This window comes from Phyllostomus hastatus, unplaced genomic scaffold (assembly GCF_019186645.2).
Source record: "Phyllostomus hastatus isolate PE091 unplaced genomic scaffold, TTU_PhHast_1.1 phas_contig_17, whole genome shotgun sequence".
NCBI classification, from domain to species: Eukaryota; Metazoa; Chordata; class Mammalia; order Chiroptera; family Phyllostomidae; genus Phyllostomus; species Phyllostomus hastatus.
Window position 1 is genome coordinate 18,956,541 of NW_025333664.1, and position 27,446 is coordinate 18,983,986.

At 46.8% G+C, this 27,446-nt stretch overlaps 1 protein-coding gene across 2 annotated transcripts; it reads left to right on the plus strand.

Annotated features, from left to right (window-relative positions):
* Positions 1 to 1,637: 1,637 nt before the first annotated feature.
* GGT7 (gamma-glutamyltransferase 7) lies at positions 1,638 to 25,518 on the plus strand. Of its 2 annotated transcripts, none has more exons than XM_045833721.1 (15): positions 1,638 to 1,828; positions 8,085 to 8,320; positions 8,659 to 8,810; positions 10,014 to 10,131; positions 11,006 to 11,073; positions 11,284 to 11,357; positions 11,670 to 11,866; positions 13,788 to 13,875; positions 15,344 to 15,471; positions 15,660 to 15,748; positions 19,229 to 19,378; positions 19,498 to 19,615; positions 20,337 to 20,474; positions 21,604 to 21,703; positions 24,811 to 25,518. In XM_045833721.1, the coding sequence occupies exons 1-15, from the start codon at positions 1,660 to 1,662 to the stop codon at positions 24,972 to 24,974; spliced, it is 1,989 nt and encodes a 662-aa protein (XP_045689677.1). In that variant the 5' UTR covers positions 1,638 to 1,659; the 3' UTR covers positions 24,975 to 25,518. The 2 variants fall into 2 exon arrangements, with proteins under 2 accessions (XP_045689677.1, XP_045689678.1); XM_045833722.1 differs by having other exon boundaries at positions 21,604 to 21,696.
* Positions 25,519 to 27,446: the final 1,928 nt, after the last annotated feature.

Genomic DNA, 27,446 nt, shown 5'->3' on the forward strand with positions numbered 1-27,446 from the left:
TGGCACTGCATGATCTGGACCCCGTAGCAGATTTTCAAACTCTCCTGGGGTTGGAAGAGGGGATGTACCAGGGGCTTGACCAGCCCTCTCCCTCTGCCTGTGAAGTGTACAAAGAAAGTTTGGACAAGAGGCTTTATAAAGACTGAACTCGTTGCTCTCACTGGTGTAGCTCAATGGATTGGGCGTCATCCCGCAAACCAAAAGGTTGCCTGTTGATCAGGGTACACGCCCAGGACGTGCCTGGGTTTCGGGCCAGGTCCCTGGTTGGGGTGCGTGAGAGACAACTGACAGATGCTTTTCTCCCTCTCTTTCTCTCACACTTCCCCTCTCTCTAAAAATGCATGCATACATAATCTTAAAAACAAAAAGACTGAATCCATCACCTTTGGAGATGGGGAAGTAGTACAGTCTATAGCATAGTTGGAATTCCCAAGAATGGGAAGATGGATAGGGTTGGATGAAATGAGAATCCACGAGATTAAGGATATGCAAATAATGATAATAATGGCACTTATTAAGTAGGGCTGAGACCTATATTAAGAGTTTTCTACATGTTATTTAATCCTCACAACAACCTCCTGAGATGGATACTATTATTCTCTCCAGTTTTCAGATGAGGAAACTGATATACTCAAGGAGATTGAGTGTCATGCCCAAGATCACACGGTTTGTAAGTGGTACACAGGAAATAGAACACAGACACCTAAACTGCAGGAACCCACTCCCCACTCTTCCCACCCCACCCCATTCCTGCCATACCACCCTGCCCATTTTTTCTTTCTTAAAGCATCCTTTCTAGAACCACATAAAAAACTCTTAAAATGATGGTAAATATTCAGGTTCCAGAGACCGCACCCCAGCATACTAAATCATGATCTCTAGAGTGGGATCTAGGGATCTGCTCTTAAGGATCCTAACACACACTCAAGTTTAGGTCAAGAGTCACAGGAGTTGGGCTTGAAAGAGGAGTCTGAGAAGTGACAAACTTCTCAGAAGTGAGGAGACGAACAGGGGTCCACTGAGGGATCTGACTTCTGAGATGTCCAAGGAGGGATCTCCAGGTGAAGAAGCAGTCTGATGATGAAGCAGGAGTGGGGAGGAGTTGGGGGTTGAGGGGTGAAGGCAGAGTCTGAGGTTGAAAGAGGAATCTGGGGTCGCAGGAGTCTGAGATAGGAGGATCTTGGAATTCAAGAAGACGTCTGGGGCCTGAGCGGGAGTTTGGGATCTGAGGGGTATCTGGAGTCACGAAGAGGTTTGCAGTCTGTAGAAGAGTCTGTGGGCGGAGGGAGGAATCTGAGGTCTGAGGAGGATTCTAGCTGACACTGGAAGAAGGAATTTGGCCCCTGGGCTGCATAAGGTGTCCCGAACTACTAAGGTGACGCTAGTAGTGTGCTCTTCCCCCCCCGCCCCCCCCCCCATTCCCAGACTTCGCAACCCGGTCTTGCCCTCCTGCCTCTGCATCTATAACCCCATCCCCACCTGCGCACCCACTGCAGGCTGACAGCACTAAGCAGGAGGAAGCGAGTCCGACCCTGACAGACGTTAGGGTGGGGGTGAGGCGCCCCCTCCCGGCGGCCCGGAGATCAGGCCCCGCCCTACCCGGGCCCCCGCCGCACCACTTCCGGCAGGCGCTGCGCTGCTGGGGGGGCGCGGGCGAGGATGGCGGCGGAGAACCAGGCCAGTCAGGAGAGCTCCCTGGGCGCCTACTCGCCCGTGGACTACATGAGCATCACCAGCTTCCCCCGGCTGCCAGAGGACGAACCCGCGCCCGCGGTCCCTTTGAGGGGCCGCAAGGACGAGGACGCCTTCCTGGGAGACCCCGATACAGGTGAGTCCTGCTGACCCCGTTCCTGCCCCCTGGGACGTCCCTGGTCCTCCATCTACGCGGAGCATTACCTCTAGCCTCCATCTCCTTAATTCATTTCCTTCCTCCTGAACCTTTCTCTTTTCCCCTTTCTCTGTTGATTATCTGAGAATGCAGGGGTTGGGAATGCATTCCTGCCTTGGAGTCCTAGGATGCGACAAGGAAGAATGATGCCAGAGACTGCAGTAGGAGGGATGGGGGTTACCTTTTGGAAAGAACCAACTAATAAGGAGTGTTGGAGGGGAGATCCTGAGGAATAGCTGTGATCACCCACAAGAGGCTTTTCTCTAGTCACAGAGAACAGGATAGGAGAAATCAAGTCAGAGGTTGCAGCAGGATTAATAGAGGCTAGGTCTTGAGAAGAACTTCCCCACAGTTAGGGGCTGTGGGAAGGAGAGACCATGGGAAGAAGCTGAGAATCTCTCCATGTCCAGAGAGGGGTAAAGAGAATATGATTCCTTCTGTATTTGCTGGGTATTGGGAGACAGGGGGATGAACTGAATGACCTCTCAAAGTCCTTGGGGACTAGAGTGCCTTTGCTGCCCTGTGGATTACCTCACCAGTACCAGAGCCATGGATCGGGCTGGGATGTTAGTAAGGTACCCTGGAAGCAGGCTTCAGAATTTTACTGTGTTCTTCTTAGCCTCTGCAGGGACTGCAAGGGTTAGGAGTAGGGAGACCCTGAGGGCCAAAGGCTTTCAGAGCATTTCTTCCCTAGTGCTCTCTCTGCTATCCATGTGGCCCAGCTCTGTCCTCTCCATCCCTTCTTCATCCTCCATCCCCCATCCCTCTTTCCCTCAACGTCACTTCCTGGCATTAGAGCATCCTTCTGCTTCACTCTCTCTTCCTCCCAGTGCCTGCACTTGAGTCCTAGCCCTTACCAGCCCGTCAGAACCTGCTTCTATGGCTCAGCCCTCTATAGCTTGGTCCTTCTGTAGCTACTCCCAGTCTTACAGTCCCCCAGATTTTCCCCCTCTATAACTTGCTGATTATCTGGCCTTGACCACCAGCCCCTGCCAACCTGATAGACTATATCCTGTCTGGAGGGTATGTGATGACAATAGCGAGGGAGCCTTGTGGGCATGAGAAGTCAAGCTGCAGGTCAAAACTTTTTTTTTCAAAGGGAGTAACCCTGGAACCAGGAGGCAGCAGGAAGGAGAGTGGGAAGATGTATTCTGGTAGATACCATCCTGAACCAGGTCCTTTATTCAGGAGCAGGAGTGCCGGTTCTGGTCCCAGATTGCCCTGACTCACTGTGAAAAAATGGGTACACCTACCCTTAGCTTCCTTAGCTTCCTCTTCCAGTTTAACTGGGAATGCCTATCTCTCCCAGCCTGGGGATTAGAAACCCATGATATGTTTTCTCCTGGCCCCATATAATTGTACTTATCAGAAACTGTATTATTTATTTGTGTGATCATGTAATTACTCAATGCCTGTAAACCCTGAAGACGGAATCATGACTATTTTGTTCACCATCCTTTCTCCACTATTCAGCACAGTACTAAGCACCAATAAAAATTGTTGAATGAATAAATGAATGAGAAAGAAGATCTCAGGATAAAAGAAGGCAGCAGAAGGAGTTCTAAAACCTCAGGGAGTACTGTGGGGAGTTAAAACAGACTCTGCCCTAATCTGTACAAAAATCCAGCGGAGATCCCAGTCACCTAAATTTCTGGGAACCTGCATTTTAGGCCAGGGTTGTGCACTAAGGTTCCAAGGACCTTGCCATCATGTCTGTTAGGCATTTCAATGCCATGTCTCCCAGCACTTCTTCCTAGCTCAAAGCCTCCTTTGGCCCAGCTGGACCAGCCTGCTGGCTAACATGGCCTCCTATGTTCTCAACCTGGTGGTGCCACCTAGTGGCACTGCCTTGTCCTCTTCTCTAGGACCCTCCAGCCTGTCATGTCCTAGAACCGAGTGCCAGGTACCCCAGAGCAGACCCTGTGGAAAACAGAGCTAGGTGATAACCACCCCAAGTCTGGAGTATTACTTTCTTCCCTCTTTTCTGAGCTCCAGGCCCAAGTGTTCTTCTCTCTCCCAGGCACCTGCCTCACCTTCAGCATGTTCTATGCTGAACTCATCTCTTTTCTGTACACCTGCTCTTCTTCCAGTGTCATTCTCAATGATACTGCCGTCCATCCAATCTCCCAGGAGCTACCTATCATCCAGTCCCTTTCTCTCACTTCCAAATGGTGATCAGATGTTCTCTGTCCCCCTCCTAAGTATCTTTCAAATTCCATCATACCATCCCTGTCATCACCACTGTAGACTAACCTGCCATTCTCTCTTACCTGTGTTACCCATAGGCTTCTAACTATTCCTCCTGCCTCCTGCCTCTCCCTGCCTCCCAGCCAATCTCAATCCATCTACTACCCTGCACTTCTCATGTCACTCCCTGGTTTAACTATCTTTAGTGATTTTCCAAGCAAGCCAGAGAGGACCTCAGTCTCCAGCCAAGATCTCTCTCCTGAGCTCCAGACTTACCAAGTAGACTCTATTCAGGGTTCTTTTGGCATAAACTCAGTTAAAACTGAGCTATATCTGAAAAGAGAATTTTATTGGGTAGCATAACTGAAAAGTTTAGGGTTATGGGGCTTCAGGCATAGCTGCATTGAGGTTCCTAAAAAGGAATGGGCTTTTTTCTCCATCTTTTATTTGGCTTTCCCATATATGGGCTTCATCTTCAGAAAGCCTCCCATCCTCATTTTGTGGGAGCAAGTTGCCCCCAGCAGCAACAGGCTTACATTTTATCTCAGTAGCCTAGATAGAAAGAAAGCCTGTAGTTCCAGCAAACTCTTTCCCAGTAGTTCCAGCAAAAGAACAAAGGTTGAATCTAATTGGCCTGGTGTTGGTCATATGGCTGTCCCTGAACCAATCACTGTATAGAGGTGCCTGTTCTGATTGGCTAGGGCTAGGTCTTATACTTACTCTAGTCAGGAATGAGGGAATGAGGTATGAGAGGGAAGGATAGTATTCTCTAAGGAAAACTGAATGGGGAATGGTATCTAAGTGAACACAAATTAGATGCCTACTAGGTCAGCTGCCTCCAGACAACTCCTGCTGGTGTTTCACAAATTCAGAATAGCTAAAATTAAACTCACCTTGCTCCCAAAAGAGTTATTTATTCTCATCCCAAACTTACCTTTTCCCAGTGTCCTGCTGTTGCTCTGACATATTAGTAAAATCAGCGGTGTTATTGCTCCAGTACTTACACAGTAGGGTACTCAATACATATTTTGTTGAATAAATGAATAACTTAATAATTGGTGGGACAAAAATTCTTGAATGGATCCAGCTCTGATAATACCTTCCTCTCCTGGCTTCTCATATCTATCTGACTGGAGAAAACAGATTTAAGAACAAGTACTGGAAATATCTACTAGAATTAGCTTGGAAGGTTGGTTTTTGAGGGTGGGAAATGGTTCTTGATAACATAAGGAGGAATGGGAAGGAGGTTTTTGAGTTACACAGACTCTTGGTCCTGCCATTTATTTACTTAATATCTTAATCTGGCAGTAACACCTTTCTCAGCCCCAGAGGTTTCCTCCTCTTTACAATGGAGAGTGGGCCTGTCTCATAACATTATGGGAACACTAAAATAAGGAAATGTGTGTGAAGTGCCTGGTACATAGTCAGTGTCAGTAAATATAAGTTCAAAACCCTTTCCTGCAATTCTTTTGAAACCTCTAAGGGCCAAAGAGAGTTCTGTGCCCACAGTGGGTGTTTAACACCTGTTTGGTGAATGAATTCCAGTTTTGTTTACAGACTTGGTGGTGCTGGTGCTGAGCATTAGACACAAACTTGATGAACTGAAGGACGCTTCTGGAAGACAATCTTCTTTTTAAATAAAAATTTAAAAACAAATTATATGTTCAATGCCCTGGCTAGTGTACCTCAGTGGATTGAGCGTAGGCTGCGAACCAAAGGGTCGCTGGTTTGATTCCCAGTCAGGGCACATGCCTGTGTTGCAGGCCAGGTCCCCAGTGTGGATCACAGGAGAGGCAATCACACACTGATGTTTCTCTTCCCTCTCTTTCTCCCTCCCCCTTTCTCTAAAATTAAATAAATAAAAAGAAAATATTTTTAAAAAAACAAAAAACAAATTACATGTTCAAGGTAAAAATAAATATATGAATGAATAAACAAGGAATAGTGAGGAAAATTTAAAATTTCCTTTTCCATTGCTATCACCTTGAAATTTTTCCTTTTTATTTAAAAACTACATATTGATTTTTTAAAAATGAAAGAAATATATGTATAAATAGTAAAAATTTCAAACAAAATATTCTCCCACCCCATCTCATTCCCACCTTCAGGACCTTTTCCCAAAAGTAACCACGATAAATAATTTCTAAAAATTATCAGTATATGTATGTGGTTTCTAATTTACATAAGAGAATGTAGATTATGCTCGGCCTTGAATACCAGGTCAAGGAGCTTAGATTTTTATGTTGTTGGTAGTGGTAAACCAATTTTAAATAGGAAAATATAGTAGTCAATATTTAATATTGTCCCACAGACTTTTAAAGAGAGTATATTATTAGTGCACAGTAGCAGGTGATCAAAAAATGCTTATTGAATGAATGAACTTTTTTAAAAAAAGATTTTACTTATTTACTTTTAGAGAGAGAGGAAGGTAAGGAGACGGAAAGGGAGAGAAACATCGTCATGTGAGAGAGGAACAGTAGCCTCTCACATGCCCCCAACCAGGGACCTGGCCCACAACCCAGGCATGTACCCTGACTGGGAATTGAACTGGCGACCTTTTGGTTCACAGGCTGGTGCGCAATCTGCTGAGCCACAACAGCCAGGGCATAAATGAATGAACTTTTAAAAACACATTGTAAGTATAGCAAGGTACTAAGGTCAAGGTACCAAGCTATTTCTTTGCTGTTTGCAAATACCCAGGACCTTTAGGCCATTTAGAGGCCTAGGTTCAAGGCTGATAGCACCCAGAGGAGGGAGCTATGGGACCGAAGAGGGTCTCCCAGCTATGACCAAGGTTGAAAAAGAATGGAAATAACTTTGAGTGAGCAGCTACAGGGCATCGGGTAGACATCACTTCACGGAATCTTTATACCCGTCCAGCCAATTAGGGGTTAATTCCCTAATGAGGAAAGTGAGGCTCTTAACTTGAAGTGACTTAACTTCAAGTAACTTGAAGACACTCAGCAAGTAAGTGGCTTGCAGGTCTCCCTGCCTCCACTCCTACATCCTCAGATCCATTCTCCAGGTAGCAGCCAGAGGAATCTTTTTAAAACATAAAACAGATGGTTTCACGTCTTCACTTAAAACTCTTCAGTGGCCTCCCATTGCTCTTAGGGTAAATCCAAGCTTCTCACTAAGCCAAGAAGTCCCAAGTGATCTGGCCTAGCTTCCACCCCACTGCCCAATACACTGGAACCACCCAGGGCTTGGTTATTTTTTTCTAATGAGCCATTTCATTCCTACCTTAGGGCCTTCACACCTAATGTTCTTTGTTTCTGGAACACTACCTACTCACCGCTTGCTGTACATATGGTTAGCTCCTTCTCATCCCTTAGTTCTCAGCTTAAAATCACTTCTGCTTTGGAGCCATGGCTGATTTTCCCAGCTAAGCAGCCCCCAACACACTACTATTGTTTTGTTTCATCCTTTCTCTTCATAGCACCTGTCACAACTTGTATTATATACTCCTTTGTTTACCTGATTATTGCCTTTCCCCCCCACTAGTCTGTGAACCTCAGAGGTCAGGAACTGTCTGTACCTGTCCCCTAGCATGCAGCATGGGGCCAAAACATAGAATACCTTCCATATTTGTTGAATGAATGAATGAATGATAGAAGCAGGGTTGGGAGCCAGGGTCCCTACACTCAGTTTAGGTAGCAGCCTCCTTGCAGAGAAGGCAGAAGGTATCTGGTTTCCAAGGGAGGGTCCAACTCCCGCCTCTCCAGGAAGTGTTCTCAGCTCTGGGTCAAGGAAACTTTGGCTTGTAAACCAGCAAGGGTGCTGGTTTACAACTAAACCAGCACCCTTGCTTCCCAGCTGATGGTCCCTTTCTCTTCCCAGCCGTGACTGACACCCCCGCCAGCCCTGGGTAGGGGACACGCTGAAAGGCGGTGCTGTCTAGTGGGGTTTTGATGGGAATGGGGAGAGGAGGCACGGGGGAAATAGCCCCGCCTGGAGGGCGGGCAGGGCGGGGTAAGAAGCGTCCAGACCGACCCATGGCCACCCGCAGACCCAGACTCCTTCCTGAAGTCAGCGCGACTGCAGAGGCTGCCGTCCTCATCCTCGGAGATGGGCAGCCAGGACGGGTCGCCTTTGCGGGAGACGCGCAAAGATCCGTTCTCAGCAGCAGCGGCGGAGTGCTCCTGCCGTCAGGACGGGCTCACGGTCATAGTCACAGCCTGCCTCACCTTTGCCACGGGTGTCACTGTGGCGCTCATCATGCAGATCTATTTCGGGGATCCTCAGGTGAGAAATTGCTTGAGGAGACCATAGGAATTAGGGAATGGGTGAGTGGTGGAAGTGGGCCAGGAATTGGAAAAGGGGGAGGGTGGTGACTTGGGAGAGGAAGGTCCTACAGGAAGGGGCTGTGGGCATGAAGGGGCAGAGCAAGGATGGGACCTGAGCAGGTAAGAGGCACTTGAGGTAGTAAGGGAAGAGATGGGAAATAGGGGAGAATTAAGGAGACAAGAGGACAGGGCTGCTACCAGCACCCCCCACCCCGTGGAAGTTCTTGGTTTAATGGAGGTACCCTAGGGAAGCAGGGGGCTCCTACTGTCCCCACCTAGTCCCCTTTCCTCTCCCAGATCTTCCACCAGGGTGCCGTGGTGACCGATGCCGCCCGTTGCACATCACTGGGCATCGAGGTGCTCAGTAAACAGGGATCTTCTGTGGATGCAGCGGTGGCAGCAGCCCTGTGTTTGGGGATCGTGGCTCCGCACAGTTCTGGCCTGGGCGGGTAAGGAACTCCCTGCTGTGGAGGTTGGGGGCCCCCGGGCCTAATTCCGTGTCCTGGTCTGTAGACCTCATATAGAGGGGCCTCCAAGTTTCAGCAGAGAGACCGATGGGCCCCAACTCCTTGCATTTGCCCTTTCTACACCCAAGTTCATCTCCTCCTTACATGGAGTGAGAGGAGGTGTTTTCAAAAGCTTTTTTTTTGTTAACTTGGAAAAGGATTTTGTAAATTATAAGGTAAGGTGCACAGGTGGGGGTATACTTTCATTAATTAAGGCAGTTGATACTTAAAATTTTAGGTGCACAAATCCCTGTGAGCATGACGAAAGCTATGGACCCTCCATCCTCCAAAAATACACCCCAGGCTACAAATTCTTAAAACAGAGATGACAAAACAGCCAACCATGGGCCACACCCAGAACACAGACTGGTTTGGTTTGCAGAGTTAGATTTTTAAAAACACATTTTCCTTTTATTAAAAAGTTGAGAATTTCCAACATCTCTTGAACCTGAGGAGACCTGGTACACTAGGCCCACAGTTCCACATGGCTGCAATTATCTGGACCTGAATAGAAGCAGCATCCCATTCTGTGCCTGTATACTTTGCCACAGTTGTTACCACTCCCTATTGTTTGTCTGTCCTGCTTTCTTTATTATGGTACTTGGCTATAGGCCAGCCTTCTCAGATGCAACCACCATCTCAGATGGAAGCAAGCCACAGAAAAGGGAGAAGCTGACAAAGTCCATGTCTTGGTTCCTATAAAACCAATCCTCTAGACCCTTTTAAAGAAATGCCCCTTTTGGTTTTGCACAATCTGCTCTTACATAATTCAGTCCTGGAAGAGGGAGTGGAGGCATACCAAGGAGGCAGGTGCAGGAAGCTGGCAGGGGTCCAGCTGTGGTCTGGGGTGGGGGTGGGGCAGAACATCCTGCTCTCCCACTCTCTGGGTTTTTCCTAATCTGGGATTAAAGTCTCCAATGACAAGCTGAAAGAGGTCCATGAACTCTGGATCTCTGCCTTGATTTCACTCCTTACCCTTGTGGTGTGGCTAAGCCTCTGAGTCCCTGTTGGGGTGGGGGCTCAAACACCTGACTCCTGATGACAAACAGCCTACACCCATCACCATTGGGGGTCGAGGGGTGGCAGGTTAATTGTTCAACGGGGTGACATCTTTTCATCACCTTGCCCTTTTTGTGTTTGTTCCAGTGGGGGCGTGATGCTGGTACATGACATCCGACGAAACGAGAGCCACCTGATTGATTTCCGGGAGTCTGCACCAGGAGCTCTCAGGGAAGAGGCCTTGCAGAGATCCTGGGAAACCAAGGTGGGGACCCTGAGGAGAAAAGAGTATGGGGGGAGTCTCCCTTTACTGCCCTTCCGCTAACCCAAGCATTACTTTGCTGAGTATTTGCTACAGAGGTGAGAGAATGAGTTGAGTGGGATGCTCTTAGGCCGTGAGGGAGACAGGCAACCCCTCAAATAAAATAATGAACAAAAAAAATCTGAGTGGTGGATGATAGGCACTATAGTAACATCTTAACTTCCCTGGCAGCCTTCCCTAGCTGGCACATAGAAAGGAGAAAAAAGACAGCTCAGCAGCCTGTGATGTCAAAGTTGCCTCACTCGCATTCACACATCCAACTCTGAGCCTGTTGGCTGTAACTGTCCCAGCCCATGACATATTGGAAGATTAGAGAGGAACTGCTGGAGGAAAACCCACTCTCCACTGAGAGCAAAGGCAGAAATGGGATAACTTGGAAAAATAGATACTTAGTGCAGAGGTAAAAGCCCAACACACTCCTGAATTATCACAGCTCACCATAATGGTGGTGTGATAAGAAAAGGTAATATGAAGGTCCCTTGCCCACTATTTTAAAAAGCAGGAATAGACATAATCCACTGTAGACAGGTTTCCATCTAAATTGGTTATGTCCTGGCTCTTAAAAGGGTTTGCTTAATTTATAAGTCCCTCAACTATGATAGATAAAGGAGGCCTTTCTGCATTTGCTGATAGGAAGTCAGGGAGATGGGAGGGAAGATGCCTGCTGGGACAGCTTCTCCCTCCTCTGGGATACTTGGCCTGTGTCTCTCCCCTGTGCCAGCCCCCATCCCTGGCTTGGGGCTCTGCAGAGTTCAGCCCAGCCCCCCCCTTCCAGTGACCTGGTCTCCTCTCTCCCTCGCCTGCCCGCCTCGCCCAGCCTGGGCTCTTGGTGGGGGTTCCCGGAATGGTGAAGGGGTTACATGAAGCTCACCAGCTCTATGGCAGGTAAAGACCTTCCCCCTGGGGACCAGGGGCCCCCTGCCTATACCCCTCCTTTGGTGGCTTCCTACCTTCCTGGATTCTTCCCCTCCAAATTCCCCCTCCTAATATCCCCTTCCCTTGCCAGGACTCTCCTTCCCAGGAACCCCCCTTCCCCCAGGACCCCTCCTCCTCCCCCCAGGACCTCCTCCACCCCCTGCTCTCCGGCCCCCCCAGGCTGCCATGGTACCAAGTCCTGGCCTTCGCAGCAGCTGTGGCCCAAGATGGCTTCAACGTGACCCATGATCTAGGTCAGTGGGGCCTGGGGGTGGGGGGGAAGGCATGAGGTTGATGGAGAGGGGAGAGGAAAGTTGGAGCCCAAACCAGAAAGCACTTCTCTTCTAGTTTGCTCCCCAGAATTACCCCCAGCCCTCATCAGGAGGCAGACTGAAATGAAGAAATCTGTAAAGGGCCCATATATGTCCCTAACTCCCCCATAACAGGCTCCTGGGGGACCAAAGCTCTTAGGACCACTCAGTCTTCATCTACCCCACCTATTACACATCTCAGCCATTGGGTTCAGCCCTAGTACCCCCTGCCCAGCCTCCTGTCCCTGCCCACAGCACACGCCCTGGCAGAACAGCTGCCACCTGATGCGTCCGAGCGCTTCCACTCGATGTTCCTGCCATCTGGCCGCCCACCCCTACCTGGTTCGCTGATGCATCGGCCTGACCTGGCCATGGTACTGGATGTACTTGGCACCTATGGCCCTGCCGCCTTCTATGCTGGTGGTAACCTCACGCTGGAGATGGTGGCTGAGGTGAGCATGTGGGGATCCCCTCTACCCTAGAGGACCTTACTGTAAGAATATCCCCTCCCTCCCTCCCTCCCTCCCTCCCTCCCTTCCTCCCTTCCTCCCTTCCTTCCTTCCTTCCTTCCTTCCTTCCCTTTCTCTCTAAATATATTTACTGGGATTCTTTTTACTTGAAATTCTAGAATAGGCAAAACTAACCTCTGATACTAGGAACCAGATCACTGGTTGTTGGAGTGGGAGGCTTGATTGGGATGCATCAGGAAGAACCTGCTAGGGATGGAAACACTCTGTCTTGATTGGGAGTCATAACTTTGGGCTCCCCAGGGCTGGCGCCAACCTGTTCAGGGGCCTGGCCTGTCCCTCCCTGGCCTGACAGAGACCCAGGATCAGCTTCCGCTTCCCTGGGCCCACAATCCCACCCTGCCCTTGGGTTTTCTGGGGACTGAGGGAAGTGCCTCCTCCATTGGGACTGGGGGGATTAACATAGGGGCCTACCAACCAACCCAAAAGAGTCTCAGTCTGAGGCAGTAATGGATTCTGAGAAGTGTTGTCAAGATTTGAAAATTCCCAATGGAAAATTACATTCAAGGTAAGGATGCACAGACCAACTCAGTGGTTCTCTCAATTGTGCAATGGGGGTGATTATACCTATCTCTGAATACAGTTGTGGGAATTGAATAGGTCCATCATTCATTCTACATTTATGAAGTGCCCACTCTGTGCCAGGCCCTGTGCTGGGCACTGGAGGTATGGATGTAGTGATAGAAGCCCATCTCAAATGGACTTAACTAGGAAGTCCAGCAGAGTACTGGCCTTAGGTCTGCTGGATCCTGGGGCTCCATCCACATTGTCGAGACTTGGTCTGTCTCTCATTCTGTCTCATGACTCTACTTTTCCCTGTTCCAGTTCATTCTCTGTTGGATCCTTTCCACACCTGCTCCCCATCAGCCACCTTTCCAGCAAGCCATTCTACAGAAAGAGCATTTCTCATTCCAGTAGTTCCAGCAAAAGCCTCAAGGTTATGTCTCATTGGCTTGTCAAGGTCTCATGACTATTCCCAAACCAATCACTGTGCCATGAAAAGAAATGCTATTAGCCAGACCTGGGTTGTGTATCCTTTCCTGGAGGCTGAGAGGGGGATGAAGGAGACTAACAAAGACCATGAGAGCTTTAAAAGAAAAAAAATCCAAAGTTGAGTGTGTTACTTGTCAGACAAAGGAACACACACCAGCCAAGAAATTCAATGTATAGTTCACTTAGGGTGGATTAGAAGTCAGAGGTTTCAAGTACCAAAAAAGGAGAGGATTCCTAGTGTTATGCGAATTTAGGGTTGAAAATTCGCATGCTGGACAATAGGAAATGAGCCCACCGGTTTGTACGAGACTGGTTCACTGGGCCACAGAGTGCTCAGTTACATCATTCCTACCAGGGTCATCCATGGTTTCATGGTGGCTCTAGTTGGTTGTAGTGAAATGCAGAATTCAGTTTTGATATCTCTCAGGCAAGTGCTGCTGTAAGTAGAAAAGCTTCGTTTTTCTTAGGCAAAGAGGGCAGTATGTGCAGAGACATGGAATCATGAGTTCAGGAGCTGCAGGTCACTGGGGAACAGCAGAACATGAAGCAGAGATGTAGGCAGGCGCCAGATCACTAGGGGCCTTGAGTACTGAACTAAGAAGGTCATTCATAGAATGTCCCCAGCACAATTTCTTGCACGTATTAGTTGTTCAATGTTAGTGCTTTTTCCCCTTTTTCTGGGATACTTAGGGCTGGTGTGGTTCCTAAAGGCCATGATGGGAGTTGCAGAAGGCACAAAAATTATAAACATCTGATCCGTCTCTGATCCAAACTTTCATCGTAGGCCAAATCCACATGCTCACTCTGTGATATGTGGCTTACCGTGGTGGTGGGGCCGTTTTCTCCCTTCCAGGCTCAGCACGCAGGGGGTGTTATAACTGAGGAGGACTTCAGCAACTACAGTGCCCTCGTGGAGAAGCCTGTGTGTGGCGTGTACAGAGGTGACCTCTCCCCCAGCTCCCAGGGCCCCCATCAGGAGAAGCCTCCCAGTCCATAACTATATGCTTTTGGCCAAACAACTCCTCCCCATTTCACAGGAGAGAAACTGAGGCATTGAGCTCCCAGGCAGCTAACTAATGAAGCAGATCAGAGCCAGCCTACCTTCTGAAGCAGTCATGGAGTCAGTTACCCCAAGTATTCAGGATATGGCCAAAGGTTCCGGCCTAGAAGTTGGGGTCCTGGCACAGGTTTTCTTGATTTGGGCTTTGTGTTGCCTTGACCCAATTCGTAAGAAGTCATAAGACCAAGGTTCATCTAAGCTTCTGGTTATAACAAACTTTTCAAGACAGTCATATACCTGTCCCCTAATTGTGCCAAAAGGAAACTGAGGACCCAGGGAAGGAATAGAACTAAACCTGTCAAACTCAAAACCAATGACAGAACTGGAAAGCCAAGTTTATGACATGGGTGAAGTTCATGTTTGCTGAACCCAAAGTAGTGGGTTCCTAGGTCCCTAAGGAGGTTTGCAGGTTCTCTTTCCTCTAGGAGGCCAAGATTACCTCAAGCCCCATCAGAGGCCGCCTCTGAGTTCAGGTTTCCCAGCCTTAATCTCCAGCCTGGTTCCTACCAGAAGCAGTGGTATATGGAGCAGAGGAAGAGCATAGCTAGAGAGCCAGGAAGACCTTGGTCTAAGTACCAGCAATGCCATTCACCTCGAACTAGTCACTTCCCACTCCAAGCCTTGGTTCTCTCCTTAAAATGGAGATAATAGTGCCTACCTTTCAGGATGGCCATGCAGATTTGATGAGATGATGTTGGAAGTTGCTCTGATCAGAATGGGCACTGAATTTGATTTTCTATTTCCCCTCCCCAGCCTGGGTTCTCTTGGCAATGCCAGCACCATGAGTACTCTGGGTTCTACTTGTCTCCTATAACATTGGACCAGCTGCCTCTCTGTGCCTCAGTTTTCTCACCTGCAAAATGGGGGTGATAGCAGTACTCATTCTGAAGGCTAAATGAGTTAATTAGTTATGTCAGGTATTATTATTCCTTTGATGTCCAAATCAAAGGACCTTGAGAGGTTACTGCTGCCAAGGAGTTTCAGGGGTAGGACCATCAGGGGCCCTGAATAGTATCCTGGCCTGTGGGAGGAGCTGAAAGGAGATGCATGGTAGACCAGGAATCCAAACATCTGAACATGCTCTGCCAATGGCCTGCATTGTGGCCCTGGGCAGTCCTCTTGAGCCCTAGTTTCCTCATATGGAAGAGGAAACTGAAGAACAGTGTTCTGGGTTGGAGTCCTGGCCCTGTCCTTGACTTGCCATGTGAACTTGGGTGGGTCCCTTTGTCTGTCAAGCTTTTCCCCTATATGATGCGGGAGTTCAGTGCAGTGGTTTCAGTCTGTGAGATGGTGGGATGTGAGATGCCTTAACCCGTCCCCTGCCATCTGGTCATTTCCTGTCCTTTCAGGCCACCTGGTTCTCAGTCCCCCACCCCCACACACAGGCCCTGCCCTCATCAGTGCTCTCAACATCCTCGAGGGCTTCAATCTCACCAGCCATGTATCCCGGGAACAGGCTCTTCACTGGGTGGCAGAGGTAAGGCCAACCCCTCCCTGCTACCCTGCAGTAGGGACACCGGGGGTGGGGACACTGGGAGTGGGGGGATGGGGTGCTGCCATGGGGTAGAACTAAATCTTCTCTACATTTTTTCATGCATAAGGATTCTGGGTGTGGGTTCTATGAGGGGCCTGGAAGCCTCTGCTGTACCTCTGCTCTGTTTTCAGACCCTGAAGATTGCATTAGCCCTGGCCAGCAGACTGGGAGACCCCATCTATGATTCTACCATCACTGAGAGCATGGATGACATGCTAAGGTGGGTCCCGTGGCAGGACCCTGGGGACTGGTGATGTGGTGGAGGGTATGGGGAAAGGATTAGGTGAAAAGCAGCCAGTGGAACAATAGGCTGGAAGTCCCAAGTCAACTTCAGCTTAACTCCAATTCACAATGTGATTATGGGTGCCTCTCCTTATACCTCAGTTTTCCCATCTGTATAATGAGTTGCTCCATTTTACATGGCTCTCAAAATTTCTTGACCATAGAAGGATATATATATCTATATATATATAGACTCATCTGTTTCCCCTTTTGAGTGGAAAAAGGAAACCTAATGACATTGAACAGAGTCTCCAAGAAAATATTGGAGGTGGTAGTGGTTTTGATTATAATATATCTACATTAGCAGCTTAACATAGTAGTAAGATTGTGGACTCTTGTCAGACTGATTCAGTTCAAATCCCAAATTCTCCATCCACTAGCTATGTAGTCTTAAACCCTCTAAATCTCAGCTTCTACAAGGAGGCCCGACAATAATGGTGCCAACATCATGAAGTCGTGGTGAGGACCAAGCAAGATCATACATGCAAAGCACTGAACATGTTGTCTGACACATCATAAATATTTTTTTAAATATATTTTATTGATTATGCTATTACCGTTGTTCCATTTCCCCCCTTCACTCCCCTCTACCCTCCACACCCCCTCCCACCCACATTCCCCCCCTTTAGTTCATGTCCATGTGTCATAAGTTCTTTAGCTTCTACATTTCCCTTACTATTCTTACCTTCCCCATCTATTTTCTACCTACCATCTATGCTACTTATTCTCTGTACCTTTTTTCCCCTTCTCCCCCTCCCCTGTTCATAGCCCTCCATGTGATCTCCATTTCTGTGTTTTTGTTACTGTTCTAGTTGTTTGCTTAGTTTGTTTTTGTTGTTGCTTTAGGTGTGGTTGTTAATAATTGTGAGTTTGCTGTCATTTTACTATACATGTTTTTTATCTTCTTTTTCTTAGATAAGTCCCTTTAACATTTCATAAGATAAGGGCTTTGTGATGATGAACTCCTTTAACTTGACATTATCTGAGAAGTACTTTATCTGTCCCTCCATTCTAAATGAAAGCTTTGCTGGATAGAGCAATCTTGGATGTAGGTCCTTGCCTTTCATGACATGGAATACTTCTTTCCAACCCCTTCTTGCCTGTAAGGTCTCTTTTGAGAAGTCAGCTGACAGTCTTATGGGAACTCCTTTGTAAGTAACTCTCTCCTTTTGTCTTGCTGCTTTTAAGATTCTCTCCTTATCTTTCATCTTGGCTAATGTAATTATGATGTGTCTTGGTGTGTTCCTCCTTGGGTCAAACTTCTTTGGGACTCTCTGAGCTTCTTGGACTTCCTGGAAGTCTATTTCCTTTGCCAGATTGGGGAAGTTCTCCTTTATTATTTGTTCAAATAACTTTCCCACTTGTTGCTCTTCCTCTTCTCCTTCTGGTACCCCTATAACTCAGATGTTGGAACATTTAAAGATGTCCTCGAGGTTCCTAAGCCTCTCCTCATTTTTTCGAATTCTTGTTTCTTCATTCTTTTCTGATTGGATGTTTCTTTCTTCCTTCTGGTCCACACCATTGATTTGAGTCCCAGTTTCCTTCCCATCACTATTGGTTCCCTATACATTTTCCTTTATTTCACTTAGTGTAGCCTTCATTTTTTCATCTAATTTGTGACCAAATTCAACCAATTTTCTGAGCATCTTAATTACCAGTGTTTTGAACTATGCATCTGATAGGTTGGCTACCTCTTTGTCACTTAGTTGTGTTTTTTCTGGAGCTTTGATCTGCTCTTTTGTTTAGGCATTTTTTTTTTGTCTTGACATGCCTGTTACATAGTGAGGGGCGGAACCTTCGGTATTCACCAGGGCAGGGCCACCCACGTTGCTGCATAGTGACGTTATATGTGGGGGAGGGGTCCGAGAGGGAACAATGGCGCTTGCTCCACTCTGCCAGATTTCAGTCACTTCCCCCACTTCCCACAAGCAAACTGAGCCCTTCTGGTCCCAGACGGGTAGGTTTGTGTACATTCTAGGACCATGCGGGTCTCTCCAGCGAACTCTCCTGTGAGGCTGGGAGTTTCTCCCAGCACCTCAACTCCCACAGGTGTTTTCAATCAGTGGTTTGAGGCTTTATTTCCCCTCGCTGGGACCCTCGGTTGCATGGTCTGTCTCGCTCCCCAGTTTCACCTGGTTTATCTGCGCGTGAATGTGGGACCGCCAGGTCTGCCAGCTGCCTTGCATGCAGCGCCCCGCTCCACAATCCACCACCTGGCTGGGTACACTCAGCCTCGGCTGCCAACTCCTCCCCTCCTACCAGTCTGGATGAGTGTGTCTTCTTTAACTCCTTGGTTGTCGGACTTCCCTATGGTTTGATTTTCTGTCAGTTCTGGTTGTTTTTTGTTTTTAAATTGTTGTTGTCCTTCTTTTGGTTGTATGAGGAGGCACAGTGTGTCTACCTACGCCTCCATCTTGGCCAGAAGTCATATCATGAATATTTTTAAAATATCATCATTATTATTAATTGGCAATAGGGGTAGGAATAGTTACTATTTTACTTTTTTTTAAAGATTTTATTTATTTATTTTTAGAGAGGGAAGGGAGGGAGAAAGAAAGAGAGAGAAACATCAATGTGCGGTTGCTGGGGGCCATGGCCTGCAACCCAGGCATGTGCCCTGACTGGGAATCAAACCTGTGATACTTTGGTTCGCAGCCCGCGCTCAATCCACTGAGCTATGCCAGCCAGGGTACTATTTTACTTCTACTATAACTGACTTAAAGGCTAGCTAAGGAAAAAATCAGAAATTAAAAATATAGTTAATAAAAATTTGTATTTTCATAATTTCATAATTTGATTTCAGGATGAATGCAAATTCAGCTCTAAAACAAACACACATACCTTATATTAAATCCATTCAACTAACTCATCTAATAAATATTTATTAAGGGCTTACTATGTGTTGAGTCTTTCTGTCTTCAAAAAAAATTCTAATAGCAAGTAAAGATTCCTGTATACAACCACCCCCTACCACACACACACACACACACACACACACACACACGTAATAAACCCTTAATGAAACTTAATTTCTGGACTACAAATGTTAGGTTAAGTGAATTCAGTTCATGTCAAAACAAATATTTTCTGAGCATCCACTGTGGCCCAGGTACTTTCATAGAAAGCATTAAATGAGTAAAGTCAGGTAACTAAAAGACTCTTGATTTAAGCACTAAATAAATTAAAAGTTAGCTCTAGAAGAGAATCTGAATAACACCTACATAAATTCATTCAGTTTAACAACCCGTTCCTGAATGTTACCTATGTGCTAAGAATAAATAATCTGTTCTCATGGACCTAATAGTCCAATAAGGGAGGCAGATATTAGTCAAATAATTGCACAGACATCAGAAAAAGTGGTAGGTGGAATGTAATGAGAACTTGCTGTGTGTTCATCTCCTACTCCATATCTTTTCAGCAAGGTAGAGGCTGCCTACCTCCGGGGCCACATCAATGACTCCCAGGCAGCCCCTGCCCCACTGCTGCCTGTTTATGAGCTGGATGGGGCTCCCACAGCGGCCCAGGTGCTGATCATGGGCCCTGACGACTTCATTGTGGCCATGGTCAGGTATGCCCGCTCAGACTCAGAACCTAGCACAAGAGATCATCTAGACCAGGAAGGAGGTGGGGGCTGGGCAGGAGTGAGGGTGGACTCAGGGTTCACCTGGCCCCAATCTTGGCCCCCAGCTCCCTGAACCGGCCCTTTGGCAGTGGCCTCATCACCCCCTCTGGGATCCTGCTCAACAGCCAGATGCTGGACTTCTCCTGGCCCAACAGAACTGCTAACCACTCTGCGCCCAGCCTGGTAGGGTCTTGCTTCCCTCCCACCCTGGGGACCCCAAGGCTGGGGAGGATATACTACAGTCCCTCCCTACTACCTCTAGGAACTTCTATTATAAAGAAAAGTAGCCCAAGTCTGGGGCCTGGAGCCTGGTGGGTGCGAAGAAATCTTGCCCCATTCTGTCACTATCTCGCTGTGTGACCTGGGGAAAATCTTGTCCCTTTTCTGGGCTTCAGTTTCTTCACCTGTACAATGAGGATATTGGCCTCTGATTTTATGCTTTGCGCACTTTTTAGCACTAATGGTCTATGACTGTGATACTAAGCTGACGGGGCTCTGCCCTACTGCTGGGCCCCAAAGGAGGAAGGAGATAGGAATTACTGTGTAGTTGGAGGCCAGCACTCTAACACCCTGCTGGCTGGGCCCCTGGCAGGGCAAAGACAGAGATGACCAGGCTGGAGGTTATCCTGTTCTTTCCCATAGCCATCTTTTTTGGCTTGGCCCCTCCCCTGCCACCCAGGGTAGCCCCAGAACTTAGTGTGTTCACTGTCCACCCCAGTTATCTGAGGACCCTGCCCATTTCACATATAGCAAACTGTGACCTGAGGACAGACCAATCTCCCATGAAAACTGGGCCTGTGGAAGATGCAGGAGAAGGAGAGAGGTTGGAAGAGTGGTGGAGTAGTCTTTATCCTGTCTCGCCCCACCTCTCATCCCCTTTGTGGTCTCTGCCTTCTGACAACAGGAGAATTCGGTACAGCCAGGGAAGCGGCCACTGTCTTTTCTGCTGCCCACTGTGGTCCGGCCAGCAGAGGGTCTCTGTGGAACCTACCTCGCCCTGGGGGCCAATGGAGCTGCCCGGGGCCTCAGCAGCCTGACCCAGGTGAGGTTTTCTCCATGACGGGACTTTTGTGGCCAGGAGCCAAGCTGTGGCCTGGGCTGCAGATGCCCTTGGGTGTTGCTTATTTTCACCCTTTACTCACAGTACACATGGCTGGGCTTCCTTGTGCCAGGCTCCTCCTGGACACTAGGGACATGGACTGTGCTGAGTTTCTTAGTGAAAATGCAGCCCTGAAGTCCCCTTTCTTCCCAGGTTGCAGAAATTGCAGGGCCAGTAGAACTGAAAGGTGATACAGCATCTGGGCTGCTTGGGTTATGTCCATCTCGAGTCTCATCATGTTCCACTCAGCATCTGAATAGACAAGCACCCTTCTTTAGGGTCTGATTTTGAGAGGAAGGGTCTGCTACTCTCCAAAATTCCTTGCAACGATTCCATAAATGTCTTGAGCACCAGATATATGTGCCAGGCACTAATTTGGCAGGTGGTGCGTTAACTAACATGAGCTTTGGAATCAGATGCCCATGAGTCCTAACCCAAGGACTACTAATTTCCAACTGTGTGATGTCAGAGAATTCACTTAACCTCTCTGAACCCCCCTCCTTATCTGTAAAAAGGAGATAACAATAGCTAACATGTACAGTGTTCTTACAGTGCTGGGCATGGCATTACGCATGTTGACCCTTTTAACCTTCCTGACTTCTATTTCATATATGAAGAAACTGAGGCCCAGAGAGGGTAAGGAGTTATGTCCAGTTTAGTAAGAAGGGGCAGGCAGTTGGTTCCAGAACGTATCCATACTGCAAACCAATAAGCTAAAAGTACCCACATTGTAACCTACACCATCCCAGGCCATTAACCCTGCCCTGGCCGGGGAGAAGAGAGGTCAGCCCTGGGCTAGATTAAAGGAGACTGGGTGGCAGTGATGCCTCTTCCCTGGTTCTCTAAACTTGGGAGTGAATCACTTTTATTCTCCAGCCCTCGGTTTGTCCTCTGTGAAATGGGGCCAGTATTCAAAGGCCTACCTGTCTTCTGGGGCTGTTGAGAAGCTCGGATGATACTTCTGGTGCAAGGAATCTAAAGACTAAAGAGTCTGTATCAAGGGTAAGGACTGTGGAGTCCTGAACGCCCGTCTCTGGGGTAGCCCTGACTTGTGTCCTTCGGCTTCCCACAGGTTCTGCTGAATGTCCTGACTTTGAACCGGAACCTGAGTGACAGCCTAGCCCGAGGCCGCCTGCACCCGGACCTGCAGTCCAACCTCCTGCAGGTGGACAGTGAGTGTTCCCATGGGGTGGGCACAGGCCCTGGTGAAGAAAGAGGCTCCTCCTAAGGGTGCCCCTGCCTCAACCAGCACCAACTCCCTGCCATTGAAAGTTTGGTTTCCTCCAACTAACTCCTAATAATAAAAGATCTGGGGGGTTAGAACTGTCCTGCCATTTCCTGGCTGTGTGGCCTTGGGGAATTTATAGCTCCACTCTGAGCCTTAGTTTTATCAGTTATTCATTCTGCAAACCATTCATTTATCAGTTTGTAGTGAATATCTCCTGTGTGCCAGGCATTATCCCAGGTACTGGAAACACTGCATTTACAGGCAGGCAGGAAAATAAATAATAAACAATATGAGAAAGCAAAATAGATGCTCTGTAGAGCATTAAATCAAGATAATGTATGTATAGGACTGGCTCAATGATTGAGGAAGGCTTCTCTTTGGTAACATTTAAGCTGTGATCTGAAGAGTGAGAAAGAGCCCATGAGGCAAAGAACTGGAGCAAGCTTTGTAGGCCAAGGGAACAAATACAAAGAATTCAGGGCAGGAATGGGCTTGGTGTGTTTTAGGAGTAGAAAGGAAATAAAGGTGAGTGAGGATGAGATGAGATCAGAGAGGTAGGCAGGGGTCAGATCATGGACCTTACAGATTATGGTAAGGAGACAGGCTTTCCTCTAAGGAGGAGAGGTGCTTAATTTTGGACACAGCTTAACTTTGTAAATGGAAAATTACGTGCACCTCCGAGGAGTTTTCATTACAACAGACCGTGTATTATCCAAGTCCAAAGGAGATACACATTGAATGAGACCTGGTTCTTGCCTGCTCAGAGTTATTATCCCAGTTTTACAGGGAAAGAAACTAGTGCCCACAGAGGTTATAAACTAGTCAAAGATCAACGAGTAAGTGGCAGAATTGAGGGGAGAACATACTCATACAGCTGGTACCAAAGAGCTGATACCAAAGACTCAGCTCTTTACTGCGTGGCTCTAGAGATCTCCTGGACTGAAGCATGTTAGCAGCCTCACCAGCTAGATCCCCAGCAGTCACACCCTGAGGTTGGCTGGTGACACGTTGGATCCCAACTGATGGATGATGACGCTAAGTCCTTAAGAATGAATTCTGCTCAACCAATATCTTCTACTCTCTATGAAATGTGAGGCTTTATGTTACGTTACTTGTGGGTGAGGAGGCTCATCCTAGCCCTCCCTTGAGGGCCTTACAGTGTAAGACAGGACATGAGGAGCAGAGACTTGGTGGAGGGAATGTTCATCCACCTCACGACTTTGGGAGGCTTTGTAGAAGAGGTGACAACTGGCTGGGCCTTAAGTATGAGCAGGAGGTTGGCATGTGGAGGTAAAGAACATTCTGGACAGGAGAACAGCCTGGGCAAAAGCCAGAAAGTATGGCTCAGAGAGCAGCCAAAGAGGCTAGCTGGACTAGAGACACTGTTTCCCAAATTTCAGAATTTATCCATCACCTTCATGACTTTTGCCACATTTATACATCATCTAACCCATTATTTACATAACGTGTCTATAAATATATTTAACCTAAATGTATCTTTAAAAGCAAATCTTGTATCATAATCCCAAATGGAAAAAATGGCATCATTTGCCACAGACAATAAATACTATAAAAAGTCCAGTCTTTTTAGGTTTTATTAGTTAGATATTGTTGCCCTCAGAAGGCTCTGAGGGCTGCTTGATCTGTTGAGGAAGATCAGAAATGTTAGAGACTGACTGAAACACAGTCCTTGCTATCATCAGACAGACTGACAGTGAACCACAGGGCTCAGTGATTTAGTGCTATTCAATATTGTGAATCACGCCAGTTGGGGAAATAAGACCATGTATTTTTAAAATTTATTTTCTTTTTTCCATCACCATTTATCCCCAAGACCATATTTTTGTTGAGGAGCATTGGGAGGTGAGATCACAGGGCTTATCATGGAGGCCCACGTTAAAGAAGCATGAACTTGATCCAGTTGAGTAGGGGAGGGATAGGACCTGGTTTGTTTCATATGGGAAAGGTGGTTGGAAGGAAGGAGAATTTAGGTTGGGGAAATACAGAAAGCACCTGGGATAATGGCCCAGCAGGAGATGTAGGCCTGAATTTATGCAGGAGGATGGGGATTTGTTCATTAACCCAGTAAATACTTGTTTAACATTTACTGTGTCCTCACCCTGTTCTAGGCATTGAGGATCAATAGTGCACAACACAACATTCCTACCTTTAAAAAGTTTATAATCTAGTGGAGGAAGACACAATAAATAAACAAACAGATACATTAGCAGTAAGTATTTTGAAAGGAAACAAAACAAGGTAAAGATAACAGGGGCTGATGTTGCAGACAGTGATGGGGAAGTTCTTGAAGATTAGAATGACAGGAGGGAGGCAGTTTTGTGACTCTCTAGGAGGAGAGCATTCCAGGCAGAGAGAAAGCAAGTGCAAAGTCCTGAGGTAGGAGTTTGGCCTCCTTGAGGGACAGCAAGGAGGTCAGAGCAGAGTTACGGGAGAGAGTAGAAGGAAGTGAGGAGTTCAAAGAGGTAGTGAGGTCCCAGAAGATGCTGGGCCTTACAGGTCTTGGTAAGGACTTTGGATTTTATTTTAGAGTCACCAGAGCTTTTAGAGAGCTCTGAGTGGTGGGAAGTGATGTGGTCTAATGGTTTAAAAAGACTCTTTGACTGCTGGGTAAACAGGCTGTAAGGAAGGCAGGACTGAAAACAGAAAGACCAGTTAGTGGGCCTGCAGTTATCCTAGCAACTTAGGATGGCAGCTTGGCCTAGACAGGTGGAGATGAGACCCTATAACCCCTTTTCCAATATTAAGAGTGAATGCATATTATTGCTCATTTACCGTATGCAAGGCTCTGAGCTCTGTGCTTTCTGTTTATTTTCTCCTTTAATCGCTGCAACAACTTCATGTAGTAGGTTCTCGTATAATCCCCCATTTTATGTATGAAGAGACTGAGGCTCAGAGAAGTAAAGCAATTTGCCCAAGGTCATACAGCTCCTCAGTGGAGCATCCAGGACCAGGACTCAGTTCTGAACAAGGTACTCCTGAGCTAGTGCTCTAAACACTCTGAATGTGTATATGTTGGGGGACGGTTTTCAGGTGAGTTCACAGAAGAAGAGATTGAGTTCCTGGAAGCCAGGGGTCACCACGTGGAGAAGGTAGATGTCTTATCCTGGGTTCATGGCAGCCGGAGAACCAACAACTTCATCATCGGTGTGAAGGACCCTCGGAGCCCAGATGCAGCTGGAGCCACCATTGTGTAGAGCAGCGGGGTGGGGTGGGGGTCTCTGTTCCCCCCCTTTGCATGTTCCTAGAGTCCCTCCTTCTCCCAGGTTTGGTCTCAGGGGGACCCCAGGGATGCCCCAGATCAGGGGCCAGAGGGGATGCTTAGCAAACCCTTTCCCAGAGTAACTGGAAAATGCTCCACCCGGAGGCCTGTGGTGGTGGTGGTGGTGTCAGTGTTCATAACCAGGCAGACAGGACCTTGAAGGGTCAGACTATCTGTCTGTCTCCTTTCCCTCAGCCATGCTGGCCCTGAGCTTAGGGATGTGCTTGCAAACCCTTCTCAAGGGTCCTCACAACCCCAACATCTCCAGTCTGGCCTTCCCTGGGCCTTGTCTTCCAGCTCCCTCCTCCTGTCCTCAGCCTCATTTCTTAAATGACTAGGATTTTTTTAATGGACCATCCTGGGGAAGGGGGTGTTCCTCTCTTCCTCCTACCAGGTTGAGGCTGGGGCATTGCATCTGGGGCCCAGGGTGTGGAATAGTGGTAGGGGTGGGGACAAGCTCAGGGGCTTCCATTTGCAAAGGGGAATTAAAGAAAGAATATTGCTTAACCATGGCTCTGGCTTGATTTATGTTTGGCCGTGTTGTGAGTGGGGTGCAGATGAGACCTGGGTTTACCTTGTCCCAGTAGCCCTGACTTCAGGGGAAATTGGAGTTAATTTTGTGGGGGTCACAGTAATATCTGCCATCTATCTAAGACTTGTGTTATAAAGTTAATAATTATCATAGTTATAGATAGCATCTGTTGAACACTTAATGTGTGCCAGGCTCTATGCTAAATACTTTATGTGGATAATTTTATTTCATCTTTATTACGAACTTCATGAGGTAGGTACTAATATTTTGCCCATTTTTACAGATAGGAAGCTAGTAAAAAAGAGGTTAAGGGACTTGTCTAAGGTTCCTCATACATTAAATGGAAAAACTGGGATTCAGTCTCAAGATGTTCAACTCTTAATTTGTGCCTTTAACCATTTGCACATCTACTAGGTAAACTATTTGTTATGAAGTATATTGTATACAGTATACATCGGGTAAGTAGTTTTTATACATTATGGGATTTGTGCATGCATATATCCATCCATTGTATTCCAGGCACTTTGTTAGGCACTGGAGATTCAGCACTGAACAAGAATTTTTTTATGGGTTTGCAATCTATAGGGGGAATGAAACACTAAAGAAATAGGACACAGATAATTAGAGTAATTGCCATCACAGAAAGCTCTATGAGGGATGCTATGAAAATGTATAACAGCAGAGTTCATCTAAGTCAGGGGTGGGGTGGGACCAGAAAAGGCCTCCCCAAGGAAGTGATGAGGGTGAGTAAGATTGAAAGAAAAAAATTAGATGTGAGATGTGAGAATGTCATTTTAGACAAAGGGAATACCGGTAAACAAGACAGAGAAGGTGTTGCTCTCCTAGACTTTATATTCTTAATCAGTTTTACTTTAGTTAGACTGCACTATCTCGAGCTACCATTAAAAAAATATAAAATTCACCTCATATTGAGAACTGAATTTTTGCTGACTATGAATAGAAGAGATGCTTGGAAATTTAAACAGTTTTTATGGTGATACTCTCTCTGGCTTCAAATTAGCTCCAAGATATAACACCTTGCTTTTTAAATTGGATATTTTGGTATTTTCTTCAAATCTTGGTTAAAAGATGAAGCTTCCTGATTTCTAAATTTACTACAAGGTTATAGTAATCAAAATACTGTGGTACTGGCATAAGGATAAACATATCAATGGAATAGAATTGAGAGTCCAGAAATAAACCCATATGTCTATGGTTAATTGATTTTTGACAAGGGTGCCAAGATTATTCAATGGAGAAAGAAGAGTCTCTTCAACAAATGGTGTTGCCACAACTGGCTAGACCACATACAAAGGGATGAAATTTGACCCTTCACATCATAAAAAGTAACTCACAATGGATCAAAGCCCTAAATATAAATATAAGATCTAAAACTATAAAACTCTGAGAAACATACAGGTAAATCTTTACAACCTTGACTTTGGCAATGGTTATTTTAGCTGTAAGACCAAAAGCACAAGCAACAAAATAAAAAATAAATTGGACTGCATCACAATTAAAAGCTTTTATGCATCATAGAACCTCAAGAAAGCGAGAAGACAACCCCCACCAAGCTGAGAACATATTTGCAATCACCTATCTGATAAGGGTTTAGTACCCAGAATACATAAAGATCTTACATTTCAAAAACCCAATTAAAAGATGGGCATCAAAGGACTTGAATAGATAGATCTCCAAAGAAGATATCAAATGGTCAACAAGTCTATGACAAAATTCTCAATCAATATAAGAAGTCACCAGGGAAAAACAGATCAAAACCACAATAAGATACCACTCTACATTATTTATAGGTTGGCTATAATAATTTTTTAAAATCATTTTTAAGGAAGAAGTATTGGCAAGGGTATGGAGAAC

Coding starts and splice junctions, on each gene's coding strand:
- GGT7 (XM_045833721.1), top strand. CDS start 1,660: ATGGCGGCGGAGAACCAGGCCAGTCAGGAGAGCTCCCTGGGCGCCTAC. Junction 10,132..11,005: donor AGAGATCCTGGGAAACCAAG/GTGGGGACCCTG, acceptor CGCCTCGCCCAG/CCTGGGCTCTTGGTGGGGGT. Junction 13,876..15,343: donor TGTGTGTGGCGTGTACAGAG/GTGACCTCTCCC, acceptor CTGTCCTTTCAG/GCCACCTGGTTCTCAGTCCC.